General features: G+C 31.8%; 2 protein-coding genes across 2 annotated transcripts; both read left to right on the plus strand.

Annotated features, from left to right (window-relative positions):
* Positions 1–4,330: 4,330 nt before the first annotated feature.
* Positions 4,331–11,332, plus strand: LOC111634221 (protein ABHD11-like). The gene is made up of 5 exons (XM_023378946.1): positions 4,331–4,341; positions 4,537–4,633; positions 4,723–4,882; positions 4,952–5,122; positions 11,228–11,332. The coding sequence occupies exons 2-5, from the start codon at positions 4,617–4,619 to the stop codon at positions 11,330–11,332; spliced, it is 453 nt and encodes a 150-aa protein (XP_023234714.1). The 5' UTR covers positions 4,331–4,341; positions 4,537–4,616.
* A 577-nt stretch (positions 11,333–11,909) lies between these two features.
* Positions 11,910–13,261, plus strand: LOC111634228 (protein ABHD11-like). Its single transcript, XM_023378957.1, has 4 exons — positions 11,910–11,926; positions 12,016–12,175; positions 12,245–12,415; positions 13,235–13,261. Exons 1-4 carry the CDS (start codon positions 11,910–11,912, stop codon positions 13,259–13,261), a joined length of 375 nt encoding a protein of 124 aa, XP_023234725.1.
* The last annotated feature ends 636 nt before the right edge of the window (positions 13,262–13,897 follow it).

Below are 13,897 nucleotides of genomic sequence, written 5' to 3' on the forward strand. Positions count from 1 at the left end.
CTTCAGTGACATTGAGCTACCAGTAAATATTCACTAATGGAGTATATTTTTGGTACGAATGTTTTCTATATATATTGGAACGGAAATACAGGATAGAGGGTAGGAGATTCACATTTACAAATTGTGAAAATAAGCTCCACCCCAATATACATATTTATATACAGTGAAACCTCCGTATTTCGTAATATTCGATATTCGTCACATTTTGATGACATTTTTATTTTTTCACGTTTGTCAGTAGTTTCTGTATTCGTCGTCTGTAATTCTGTAATTTCCAACACCGGAATTGGCACTATAATCGCACACCCGCGCTGATCAGCTAGCCGTGTTAGCTAGCTGTAGTTAATAAAGAACTTGTCCAGTGTTGTGTGTTTTTGTCTGCTTTTTAAAACTTTTCTGACGCAATTACATTATCATTGAATGTATTTATATTTTGGTTGATTATAGAAACATTTGGGTGCCACTTTAGAGCGATTGGAACTTTGTTTCTCGCATTGATTATTTTTAATAACTCAACAACACACACGACCACAGCACAAAGCAGACTGAATAAATCGAGTGCTACTAAATCATCGGCAAAACAGACCCCATCATCATAATTGGAATTGCCTAATGTTTAAATTGATATGTCTTCTTCTAAACAATAATACTGTTCTTCCCCTTCTACCACTATATCGTTATTGTACTAAATAAATACAGTAAAGTTTTACAAACAATATAATTTTTATTCTTGTACTTTTTTTTTTCTTCAGGATGGGAACGGATTAATTGAATACCAATTATTTATTATGAGAAAAATTGTTTCTATATTCGTCATATTCTATATTCGTTAGGTCCATGGGAACAGATTATTGACGAATATAGAGGTTCCACTGTGTGTATAGGCCTATATATATATTGGGGTGGAACTTATTTTCACAATTTGTAAAACACACTACTTACACACACACACATATTTTTTAAAATAATATCATTATGGACATTTAAATTTTTTTTATTATTTTACACTAATTAACGATCTATCTTCTCTTTGTCTATGAGTAAAGCAAGCACACACGTTTCTTGGCACCCCTAGAAGATTGCCTAGGTTCGCAGAATGTTAAAACTAGCCCTATATATGACCTTTGTCTATATTTCTATTGTCGGTAATCCCTCTGGAAAAATGAATAAATATATCTTTTAAATAAAATAGAGAAATAATATCCTAGTTGAGATATCTTTTGCAAAGAGTTACCTTGTATTAATTTCATTATTAAGTAATTAATTATAAATATATTATTTATTTAATTACAGTATATTATTGGATTTAAAATATATACAATATGAATGCTAAATATAGTAATTTTATTAGTTTATAATTTCAAAATAGTCTAAATATATCGCAAGTTTTTCTGTAAATGAACGGCATGAGCTTAACCTACCTACTTTGTTAGATAAATAACATCGACCCATAATTATAACTTTGAAATTTTCACGTGTAAACAATTAAAAATAAACACGGAAAGTGAATAAAAAACTCTGAGAACTGAATCATTTTTCAAAGTTAATCGCTACTTTCAAAACAGACGGTCAAATCTTCCTGTAATTAATATCTATATATATAAAAATGAATGTATGTGTGTGTGTGTGTCTGTCTGTCCTTCATGCATTACCACACCGTTTATCCGATTGCCGTGAAACTTTGGGAAGTTGTTTAATATACTCCGGCGAAGGTTTGTGGCATAGTACGATTGCCATGAAGCTTTGGGAAGTTTTTTTAATACACTCCCGCGAAGGTTTCTGGCATTTATCCTACGATAGATGGCGCGCGTTTACACGAGCATTCGAGCACTGTGTGTTCGATCGATTTCAAATTGTGAAGACCATTTCCCCTTCCAAAAAATATCTCTATATATGCATTTATTATTTACGATATTTGTTATAATTTTTGTTTAACCACTTTATTTCAACTTTTTTTTGGTAATTACGTAATCGCTCGAACTTTGTTAAAGCCTTAACTGTATCATGAACAACAACCGAAGTTGTAGAAGGAAATTCGCCTATTTTACCGATCTAGGGATCCCCCTTTTTCAAATTTTAATATCAACTCAAAATAATTTAAAAAGACAAATTACAATACAACGGTTTATTATCCAACTATCAGAAATTTCACAACACACCAAGGAAGAGAGGAAGGAGCAATTAAATATTCAAAATTATGAAGGATTAAAAAAAATATATAAAAATGGGGAATATCGCGCTTCTGACAATCGCTGCGAGTATGTGGGCTAAATTTAAAGAATCCATGCTTCTCGCTTGGACAACTGTACGTGGCGGCTCATGCGTCGGAAAACCTTCCGATTTATTCGTGTACGCACCAGACGAAAAACAAAAAATATCGTGTATCCACAAAGCACTCCAATAAATAAATAAAATTGAAACGACACTTTGAAATGTTTTCCCGATGAAAATAATAATAAGGTTCAATGAAAATGATAAAATGTAAATTTAATTTTATCATAACGAGTTTGCTTGAATTTCCTTTCTTCTGAGATCGCAGCAATGCGCGACCGGTAAGCTAGTGTTCTTATAAATTGTAAATACACTGTATATGTTTTCCGCACTTTGCTAATATTATACTCGATATACAGCCAGAGTTTACCAGACATCAAAAGATTCCCGAATTACTTACCTTCTTGAGATCTCGTTTAGGTATATTTCAACACAAAACTGTTTAAAACATAAAAATTTTTTATTTAGTGAACAGAAAATTAATAATTTATAACAAATGTTTTGGGGGATTCATTATATGCGATGTCTGAAGCTGTACATATAGTAACTTCTACCACGCAAACAGCCGGAAAGAGTCTCGCTGCCCCTTTCTGTGCTATAGCTATAACAAAAAAAGAAAAATGTATTTTAATAAAGCGCCACGCGTTAACAGCTCGTTCTATAATACGAAACGCCAGTAGTGTACTGTACATCGGCGGGAAATCGAAACTGAAGACTTATAACAGGTTACGCTTGAACTTTCGAACTGCTGTAAGAAAGACTGAAAAATTCAACGCATTAAATAAATTTTACTGGTGGTTTATAGGTTTCGGGTAACGGAAAATCACTGGCTGCTCGACTGCAAATAATTTAACATTTGCGGCTTTGCACAATTTTCTTCGCTGCGAATAACGGTGTTTTGCACAAATTCGACTGCGCGGTTTCGCTCGGTTTTGCACTGTGCAAAAAATATAGCGTGCGCGATTGGAAATTGCGAGCGGGCTACGAGTTGAGGCCGACGAATGCAGAAAACCGCAGCGAGAATCGACAGAAGGGTGGCTGCTGATGATAAGTTTAAAGTCTTACATCTGCTTTAGAACACAGAAAGCAACACTTGCTAGTTGTCCGCAACGTTCGGACTATCTCGAAATTAGGTTAAAGTTGTATGACTGATTCTGGATATGAAGCAACTGACGATCTGACAAGATGCAACGTAATACCAAGTGAAACTGGCTTGTTGACACCAATTCTAGATGATGCACCGAGTTTAATAACGCGACTAATATCATTGGTGTAAATACACGTTTACAATAAACACATATTTATGACGGTAAAATCGGCCCGACGCTAAAGCATCTGGCCGATTTTACGGTCATAGCACGAAGCAAGGAGTTCAAGGAGTTATTTGTTTATCGAATCCACTACAATGTAACCATTCTTGTAAATGAATTAGTTTAATTTGTAAGAATGATAGGCTGTAGCCTGAACTTAATATCCTTCCAAAGAAAAAACAGTTAAATGAAACAGAATCCATTACATGATTGATCGGAAATATATTTAATGTCTTTCCTTCACCTTATTGTGCCTCTGTTGGGCAACTTTTTCTTTCGATTACAGTATTTTTAAATGCTTGTATTAAGTACATTCGTTGGATTTTACTGTCTAATTCAATATTTTTTAATAAAGATAAAATGTTTATGGACGTTATGTCCCGATATGTCGGGTCCCGTCTCTCCTCGCCCTATCGCACACACTGTGGATTTGACCGAACCCGTGGTGGGTATGGAATAAAGGCTTTCTTACTGCTCGTAGGGAGGGAAAAAAATCCAAAAATACTGCGCTAATCAATAGACTTGTTTAATTTAATTAGATATGAAAACTGATCTTCAAAATGTTTTCAATTAACAATAAGAAAAATATTTTAATTAATCGATATACGGTATATAAAATGAAGCACATATCAGTTATATAAATAATATTTTTAAACTATGGATTAAATTGATGGAATAAGGCAACGCAACAATTGGTCGATCTGTCAAGGGAAGAAGGCGCCTCTTGGGAAGATTCTACGAGAAACTGGCTCCTATTTAGGTGCTAATAGTATAAACCTTATACCAAACAATGACTAATTTTTCATTAAAAACAAAAAACATTTTAAAAACAAACTAATTAGTGTTACAATACACTGTCATATTTTCCTTTAAAAATGACATGTAATAATGATTTATAAAGACCTAATTACGTTATATATATATATAAATATTATCCTCATTAATTTTCTAACAGACTTCCCCCTAATATAATCAGAGGACTGTTAACCGTTGATTTGAGTGAGGGCCAACATTAAGAATTTTAATTTCGATACAATGAGCGAATACTTAAGGTAAGTCGATAAGTGTTTTTACAATCTTTACGTTTAATTATCTAAAATAATTATTTCAATTATTTAAAATAATTAAACATTTGGTTCAGTCAAAACTGTGTCGATCTGGTATATGATGTTTACGATGGTACAGACGACGACACGTTTGCTAAGCCATTACCACCCGTGGTCATCTTTCACGGGTTAGGAGACTGCAAAGAGAATTGGAAATACATAGCATCTTCCATAGCCGATAGGACTGTTAGAAAGGTACGTATGTAAAAATCAATAGTAATATACACATAAAATACATTTATAGAAATCTATGCATTACTACAGGTTTATGTACCAGATATTAGAAATCATGGAAAAAGCCCGAAGACTTCAAATATGACACTCGAAGCAAATGTCAACGACTTTGAAAAATTTCTTCGATTCATTAACGAGCCTGTCATCGTTATTGGACACAGTTTTGGAGGAATAACAGCATTATATCTTTCATTCCAAAAGGTAAATTATATTATAAAAGTTGTTAGTTTTAACTAATCAAATAAAAAATTTAAATATATTAAGCAATTTAATTATAAAGACACTGTTTTATTAGATATATTAATTTTTCTTTTCTATATCTACAATAATTAGATGTATTCGTTTTGTCTAAACAGTGTACACTTTTATGTAAATTGACGTCATTATCACACTCGCTCGTAAAAAATTGTAAGAATGATGTAAAGAAACGTCGCTCTTATAGTTTACAAAGTTACAGTTTGACGGACAAATTATGTAATAATAGTGTACATCATTTAGATAAAACGAATGCACCTGTAACATAGAGAGTTGTTAAAGTGCATCAAAATATTACAGGTAAAAAAGGAGTATATATTTAAAATTAATTTAATACTACATCTATAGTTTTTAAGGATTGTAAGGAATATAAATATGGTTGTTTTTTAATTATTCTGCAAATAAATTTGGTTCGCTTTTCGATTTCCCATTTCACAGAGAAAATAAACAATTATCAATTGAAAATTTTTTTTATTCATTCACTTATTTTTAATTAGTACCTAATTAGGGGCCAGTTTTCCAGAAAAGTCCTCCCCTTCCTTGATAGATCGCCCATGTATTGCGTTATCTTATCCCATCAATCAAATCCAATCCTAATATAATATTAAAGTTATTGACACCACAAAACACTTAACGGATATATTACGAAATAAATAAAATTAATGTGTCATCCAGCGATAATTGTTTTTTGTACCTAACATTTGTACCTAAATTTAAATACACAATTTTTAGACAAATTTTAAATGAATTCAAATTGTTTCTAGTATATAGAAATGATTACAGTGGCATAAGTTTAAACATGGGTGTTGAAAAGCGATCCTGATGAAGGTCATTCGATTACTGTGCCTACGGCAATGAAAAAATAAAAAATAATACTGAAAAGAATTCACGATATAAGCCTTAAATATCCACGCTAAATGATACTTTGATAGAAATGTCCATGGCCATCCGCACAGGAAGTCAAACGGGACACTTCCCTCCCCGAGATCGTGTAAAAATTCCACAAATTATAATCGTAAAAGTGATTAAGATATGTAAGCTTATACTCTCGATCATAGGACGGGTTATCTTTCTCTTTGTATTGATGCAATACTGTATTCTTTAACCCCTTCATTTTTAGTAACTAGATAGAGGAGGTGGTATTATGGAATCCCAATTACATTTTAGTGAATTGTAAACAAGGTATCATAAATACACCCACAGTTTTTGTGCGAAAAGTACCGGTAACTAGTAAACTAAATGTTCCTAATTGGATTTTTCGCTAGTGTAATTATAAGTATGGTTTTTGAAGGCTTTTGTACAAAAAGTCCGAAAGTAGGCTTAGAGAAAATCGGGTGGTAATATGGAACCTTACTGTATATTTTCAAAAAAATGCTTTAATGTAGCCAAAAACAAATAGGAAAGGACAAAAAATGTTANATTAGTTTAGAAAAGTCAAGAAATTCTAAATAATATGAAATTACCAGCTCATATATAGCTTATGAGATGGCATTATAAAATAATTTTCCATCTAATTTTCTGAAAATATTCAAATAAATCTTTGTAAATAGTATCAATATATTAAAAATTAATAATAGAAAAATATTACTAAACTTTTGAATCAAAACATTCATTGACATTGGAAATAATAATGCTGTGTGATCAATTCATTAACATCTATAAGGAATATGTCCATTTTTTAGATTATTTCATTGTTTATTTGAATATATAATAATATATTTAAAATTTTTAAATAAATTAGATTTAATAATTATATAGGAAAATTCAGTAAGCATTGCAGGATCTTCCAGACTGAATGCTATCATTTTAAATTACTAAGTAAATATTATCTGAGAATTATGCAACATACACTAATCTATTGATTAAGTGTCCAAGTTTCATCTTCATATGCATTAGAACAACTTGATGTCTACTATCTCTAGAAGCATATTAACAAAAACCACAGAAGAAAAGGCATTTTGTGTTCTGAAATTCATAAGATTGGAATTCCATAAATGGAAGTGCGACTCAAATAATCCGAAGAAGCTCTAGAATTGTAGAGCTGTGGGTGGAGTGACAACGAATACGCTATAGCAATTGTAGAAAGAATTTGAGTATCAATTGGATGTGTCTCGTGCGACAGGAAATGCACAAGTTGAGAAATTGTAATGGGAAAATGTGAAACTTGGATAGTTTGCCAATGTTTTCATGTACAGTACATTACAATGCTCTTTAATAATAATTAACATTGTTATAATTTTAAATAACTATAATATTCTTTTTAAAAGACCCTATATTTATAGTAAATTTATGGCTGTCATCACGTTCTGATTTATTTATTTCATTAAAAGGAGTGTTTCTAGAAAATTAAGAATGATAATGCCTTTAAACTAAAATTCTAAGCATATTATCTATAAAAATCTCTAAATTTAAAAATGATGATCATAAAAATAGATTGAACTTAAAAGATATTAGAATTTCTAACTACAGACTTGTGTATGCAAGCTTTTCCAAGTTAGAAGTTATTCCTTCATCTTTTTAGAGTACATACTGAATATAAACAGTTTTAACATCCTGTAATGGACATAAAAAATTATGCATTACTTCAGCTTGAAACTATCAGAGATCCTCCCACATCTACTGATAAAGTTAATGGGTAACATGGAAGTGTTTATTAATTGCTAATAAGCTGTAGTGTATGTAAACAAACATATTTCATAACTGTAATATAAGAGCATATTAACAAGCACAAGAAATTGCTGATTGGTTGCATTGATCATCATCAATGCNTGAAAAGAAAAGTATAGCACAAACACTCGGAAAAGCAATGCTTAACTCGCGCATGCCTAACACCAACTAAAATTTGACACAAAATATCGTTACGTTCGTTATCCGAGACAAAATTTTTGCAAAATAAAAGTTCGTTAACCGATTTGGTCGTTAACCAGGACGTTCGTTAACCGGGGTTCCACTGTATTTTGAATTAAATAAATTAAAAATATAATTAAAAATTTCAGCCCGGCATTGTGATGAAGTCACAATAAATAACTGATTTGTTTATTGTTTATGATATTGTTTATTATATTAGTCTTTATATCAATATAATAGCAGTTGTTTACTTTCAGTGATAGATCATCTTTTATTTAATTAATTTCTCATTTACAACAAAATGTTTTTATCTTTAGAAGAACTATAACAACTGTTTTAAAGACCATGTTCTGTTTTATTTATTTCATTAAAAGGAGTGTTTCTAGAAAATTAAGAATGATAATGCCTTTAAACTAAAATTCTAAGCATATTATCTATAAAAATCTCTAAATTTAAAAATGATGATCATAAAAATAGATTGAACTTAAAAGATATTAGAATTTCTAACTACAGACTTGTGTATGCAAGCTTTTCCAAGTTAGAAGTTATTCCTTCATCTTTTTAGAGTACATACTGAATATAAACAGTTTTAACATCCTGTAATGGACATAAAAAATTATGCATTACTTCAGCTTGAAACTATCAGAGATCCTCCCACATCTACTGATAAAGTTAATGGGTAACATGGAAGTGTTTATTAATTGCTAATAAGCTGTAGTGTATGTAAACAAACATATTTCATAACTGTAATATAAGAGCATATTAACAAGCACAAGAAATTGCTGATTGGTTGCATTGATCATCATCAATGCAACCAATCAGCAATTTCTAGTAACATTTAATTACCCATCAGTTTGTAACATCTTCTCAAGTACAAATTTTAACTTTATTGCNTGTCTGTCTGTCCTTCATGCATTACCACACCGTTTATCCGATTGCCGTGAAACTTTGGGAAGTTGTTTAATATACTCCGGCGAAGGTTTGTGGCATAGTACGATTGCCATGAAGCTTTGGGAAGTTTTTTTAATACACTCCCGCGAAGGTTTCTGGCATTTATCCTACGATAGATGGCGCACGTTTACACGAGCATTCGAGCACTGTGTGTTCGATCGATTTCAAATTGTGAAGACCATTTCCCCTTCCAAAAAATATCTCTATATATGCATTTATTATTTACGATATTTGTTATAATTTTTGTTTAACCACTTTATTTCAACTTTTTTTTGGTAATTACGTAATCGCTCGAACTTTGTTAAAGCCTTAACTGTATCATGAACAATAACCGAAGTTGTAGAAGGAAATTCGCCTATTTTACCGATCTAGGGATCCCCCTTTTTCAAATTTTAATATCAACTCAAAATAATTTAAAAAGACAAATTACAATACAACGGTTTATTATCCAACTATCAGAAATTTCACAACACACCAAGGAAGAGAGGAAGGAGCAATTAAATATTCAAAATTATGAAGGATTAAAAAAAATATATAAAAATGGGGAATATCGCGCTTCTGACAATCGCTGCGAGTATGTGGGCTAAATTTAAAGAATCCATGCTTCTCGCTTGGACAACTGTACGTGGCGGCTCATGCGTCGGAAAACCTTCCGATTTATTCGTGTACGCACCAGACGAAAAAACAAAAAATATCGTGTATCCACAAAGCACTCCAATAAATAAATAAAATTGAAACGACACTTTGAAATGTTTTCCCGATGAAAATAATAATAAGGTTCAATGAAAATGATAAAATGTAAATTTAATTTTATCATAACGAGTTTGCTTGAATTTCCTTTCTTCTGAGATCGCAGCAATGCGCGACCGGTAAGCTAGTGTTCTTATAAATTGTAAATACACTGTGTATGTTTTCCGCACTTTGCTAATATTATACTCGATATACAGCCAGAGTTTACCAGACATCAAAAGATTCCCGAATTACTTACCTTCTTGAGATCTCGTTTAGGTATATTTCAACACAAAACTGTTTAAAACATAAAAATTTTTTATTTAGTGAACAGAAAATTAATAATTTATAACAAATGTTTTGGGGGATTCATTATATGCGATGTCTGAAGCTGTACATATAGTAACTTCTACCACGCAAACAGCCGGAAAGAGTCTCGCTGCCCCTTTCTGTGCTATAGCTATAACAAAAAAAGAAAAATGTATTTTAATAAAGCGCCACGCGTTAACAGCTCGTTCTATAATACGAAACGCCAGTAGTGTACTGTACATCGGCGGGAAATCGAAACTGAAGACTTATAACAGGTTACGCTTGAACTTTCGAACTGCTGTAAGAAAGACTGAAAAATTCAACGCATTAAATAAATTTTACTGGTGGTTTATAGGTTTCGGGTAACGGAAAATCACTGGCTGCTCGACTGCAAATAATTTAACATTTGCGGCTTTGCACAATTTTCTTCGCTGCGAATAACGGTGTTTTGCACAAATTCGACTGCGCGGTTTCGCTCGGTTTTGCACTGTGCAAAAAATATAGCGTGCGCGATTGGAAATTGCGAGCGGGCTACGAGTTGAGGCCGACGAATGCAAAAAACCGCAGCGAGAATCGACAGAAGGGTGGCTGCTGATGATAAGTTTAAAGTCTTACATCTGCTTTAGAACACAGAAAGCAACACTTGCTAGTTGTCCGCAACGTTCGGACTATCTCGAAATTAGGTTAAAGTTGTATGACTGATTCTGGATATGAAGCAACTGACGATCTGACAAGATGCAACGTAATACCAAGTGAAACTGGCTTGTTGACACCAATTCTGGATGATGCACCGAGTTTAATAACGCGACTAATATCATTGGAGTAAATACTCGTTTACAATAAACACATATTTATGACGGTAAAATCGGCCCTACGCTAAAGCATCTGGCCGATTTTACGGTCATAGCACGAAGCAAGGAGTTCAAGGAGTTATTTGTTTATCGAATCCACTACAATGTAACCATTCTTGTAAATGAATTAGTTTAATTTGTAAGAATGATAGGCTGTAGCCTGAACTTAATATCCTTCCAAAGAAAAAACAGTTAAATGAAACAGAATCCATTACATGATTGATCGGAAATATATTTAATGTCTTTCCTTCACCTTATTGTGCCTCTGTTGGGCAACTTTTTCTTTCGATTACAGTATTTTTAAATGCTTGTATTAAGTACATTCGTTGGATTTTACTGTCTAATTCAATATTTTTTAATAAAGATAAAATGTTTATGGACGTTATGTCCCGATATGTCGGGTCCCGTCTCTCCTCGCCCTATCGCACACACTGTGGATTTGACCGAACCCGTGGTGGGTATGGAATAAAGGCTTTCTTACTGCTCGTAGGGAGGGAAAAAAATCCAAAAATACTGCGCTAATCAATAGACTTGTTTAATTTAATTAGATATGAAAACTGATCTTCAAAATGTTTTCAATTAACAATAAGAAAAATATTTTAATTAATCGATATACGGTATATAAAATGAAGCACATATCAGTTATATAAATAATATTTTTAAACTATGGATTAAATTGATGGAATAAGGCAACGCAACAATTGGTCGATCTGTCAAGGGAAGAAGGCGCCTCTTGGGAAGATTCTACGAGAAACTGGCTCCTATTTAGGTGCTAATAGTATAAACCTTATACCAAACAATGACTAATTTTTCATTAAAAACAAAAAACATTTTAAAAACAAACTAATTAGTGTTACAATACACTGTCATATTTTCCTTTAAAAATGACATATAATAATGATTTATAAAGACCTAATTACGTTATATATATATATATAAATATTATCCTCATTAATTTTCTAACAGACTTCCCCCTAATATAATCAGAGGACTGTTAACCGTTGATTTGAGTGAGGGCCAACATTAAGAATTTTAATTTCGATACAATGAGCGAATACTTAAGGTAAGTCGATAAGTGTTTTTACAATCTTTACGTTTAATTATCTAAAATAATTATTTCAATTATTTAAAATAATTAAACATTTGGTTCAGTCAAAACTGTGTCGATCTGGTATATGATGTTTACGATGGTACAGACGACGACACGTTTGCTAAGCCATTACCACCCGTGGTCATCTTTCACGGGTTAGGAGACTGCAAAGAGAATTGGAAATACATAGCATCTTCCATAGCCGATAGGACTGTTAGAAAGGTACGTATGTAAAAATCAATAGTAATATACACATAAAATACATTTATAGAAATCTATGCATTACTACAGGTTTATGTACCAGATATTAGAAATCATGGAAAAAGCCCGAAGACTTCAAATATGACACTCGAAGCAAATGTCAACGACTTTGAAAAATTTCTTCGATTCATTAACGAGCCTGTCATCGTTATTGGACACAGTTTTGGAGGAATAACAGCATTATATCTTTCATTCCAAAAGGTAAATTATATTATAAAAGTTGTTAGTTTTAACTAATCAAATAAAAAATTTAAATATATTAAGCAATTTAATTATAAAGACACTGTTTTATTAGATATATTAATTTTTCTTTTCTATATCTACAATAATTAGATGTATTCGTTTTGTCTAAACAGTGTACACTTTTATGTAAATTGACGTCATTATCACACTCGCTCGTAAAAAATTTGTAAGAATGATGTAAAGAAACGTCGCTCTTATAGTTTACAAAGTTACAGTTTGACGGACAAATTATGTAATAATAGTGTACATCATTTAGATAAAACGAATGCACCTGTAACATAGAGAGTTGTTAAAGTGCATCAAAATATTACAGGTAAAAAAGGAGTATATATTTAAAATTAATTTAATACTACATCTATAGTTTTTAAGGATTGTAAGGAATATAAATATGGTTGTTTTTTAATTATTCTGCAAATAAATTTGGTTCGCTTTTCGATTTCCCATTTCACAGAGAAAATAAACAATTATCAATTGAAAATTTTTTTTATTCATTCACTTATTTTTAATTAGTACCTAATTAGGGGCCAGTTTTCCAGAAAAGTCCTCCCCTTCCTTGATAGATCGCCCATGTATTGCGTTATCTTATCCCATCAATCAAATCCAATCCTAATACAATATTAAAGTTATTGACACCACAAAACACTTAACGGATATATTACGAAATAAATAAAATTAATGTGTCATCCAGCGATAATTGTTTTTTGTACCTAACATTTGTACCTAAATTTAAATACACAATTTTTAGACAAATTTTAAATGAATTCAAATTGTTTCTAGTATATAGAAATGATTACAGTGGCATAAGTTTAAACATGGGTGTTGAAAAGCGATCCTGATGAAGGTCATTCGATTACTGTGCCTACGGCAATGAAAAAATAAAAAATAATACTGAAAAGAATTCACGATATAAGCCTTAAATATCCACGCTAAATGATACTTTGATAGAAATGTCCATGGCCATCCGCACAGGAAGTCAAACGGGACACTTCCCTCCCCGAGATCGTGTAAAAATTCCACAAATTATAATCGTAAAAGTGATTAAGATATGTAAGCTTATACTCTCGATCATAGGACGGGTTATCTTTCTCTTTGTATTGATGCAATACTGTATTCTTTAACCCCTTCATTTTTAGTAACTAGATAGAGGAGGTGGTATTATGGAATCCCAATTACATTTTAGTGAATTGTAAACAAGGTATCATAAATACACCCACAGTTTTTGTGCGAAAAGTACCGGTAACTAGTAAACTAAATGTTCCTAATTGGATTTTTCGCTAGTGTAATTATAAGTATGGTTTTTGAAGGCTTTTGTACAAAAAGTCCGAAAGTAGGCTTAGAGAAAATCGGGTGGTAATATGGAACCTTACTGTATATTTTCAAAAAAATGCTTTAATGTAGCCAAAAACAAATAGGAAAGGACAAAAAATGTTAAATAATTAC

The sequence above is a fragment of the Centruroides sculpturatus genome, unplaced genomic scaffold, assembly GCF_000671375.1.
Source record: "Centruroides sculpturatus isolate CEXI.00-Female unplaced genomic scaffold, Cexi_2.0 scaffold54, whole genome shotgun sequence".
NCBI lineage: Eukaryota > Metazoa > Arthropoda > Arachnida > Scorpiones > Buthidae > Centruroides > Centruroides sculpturatus.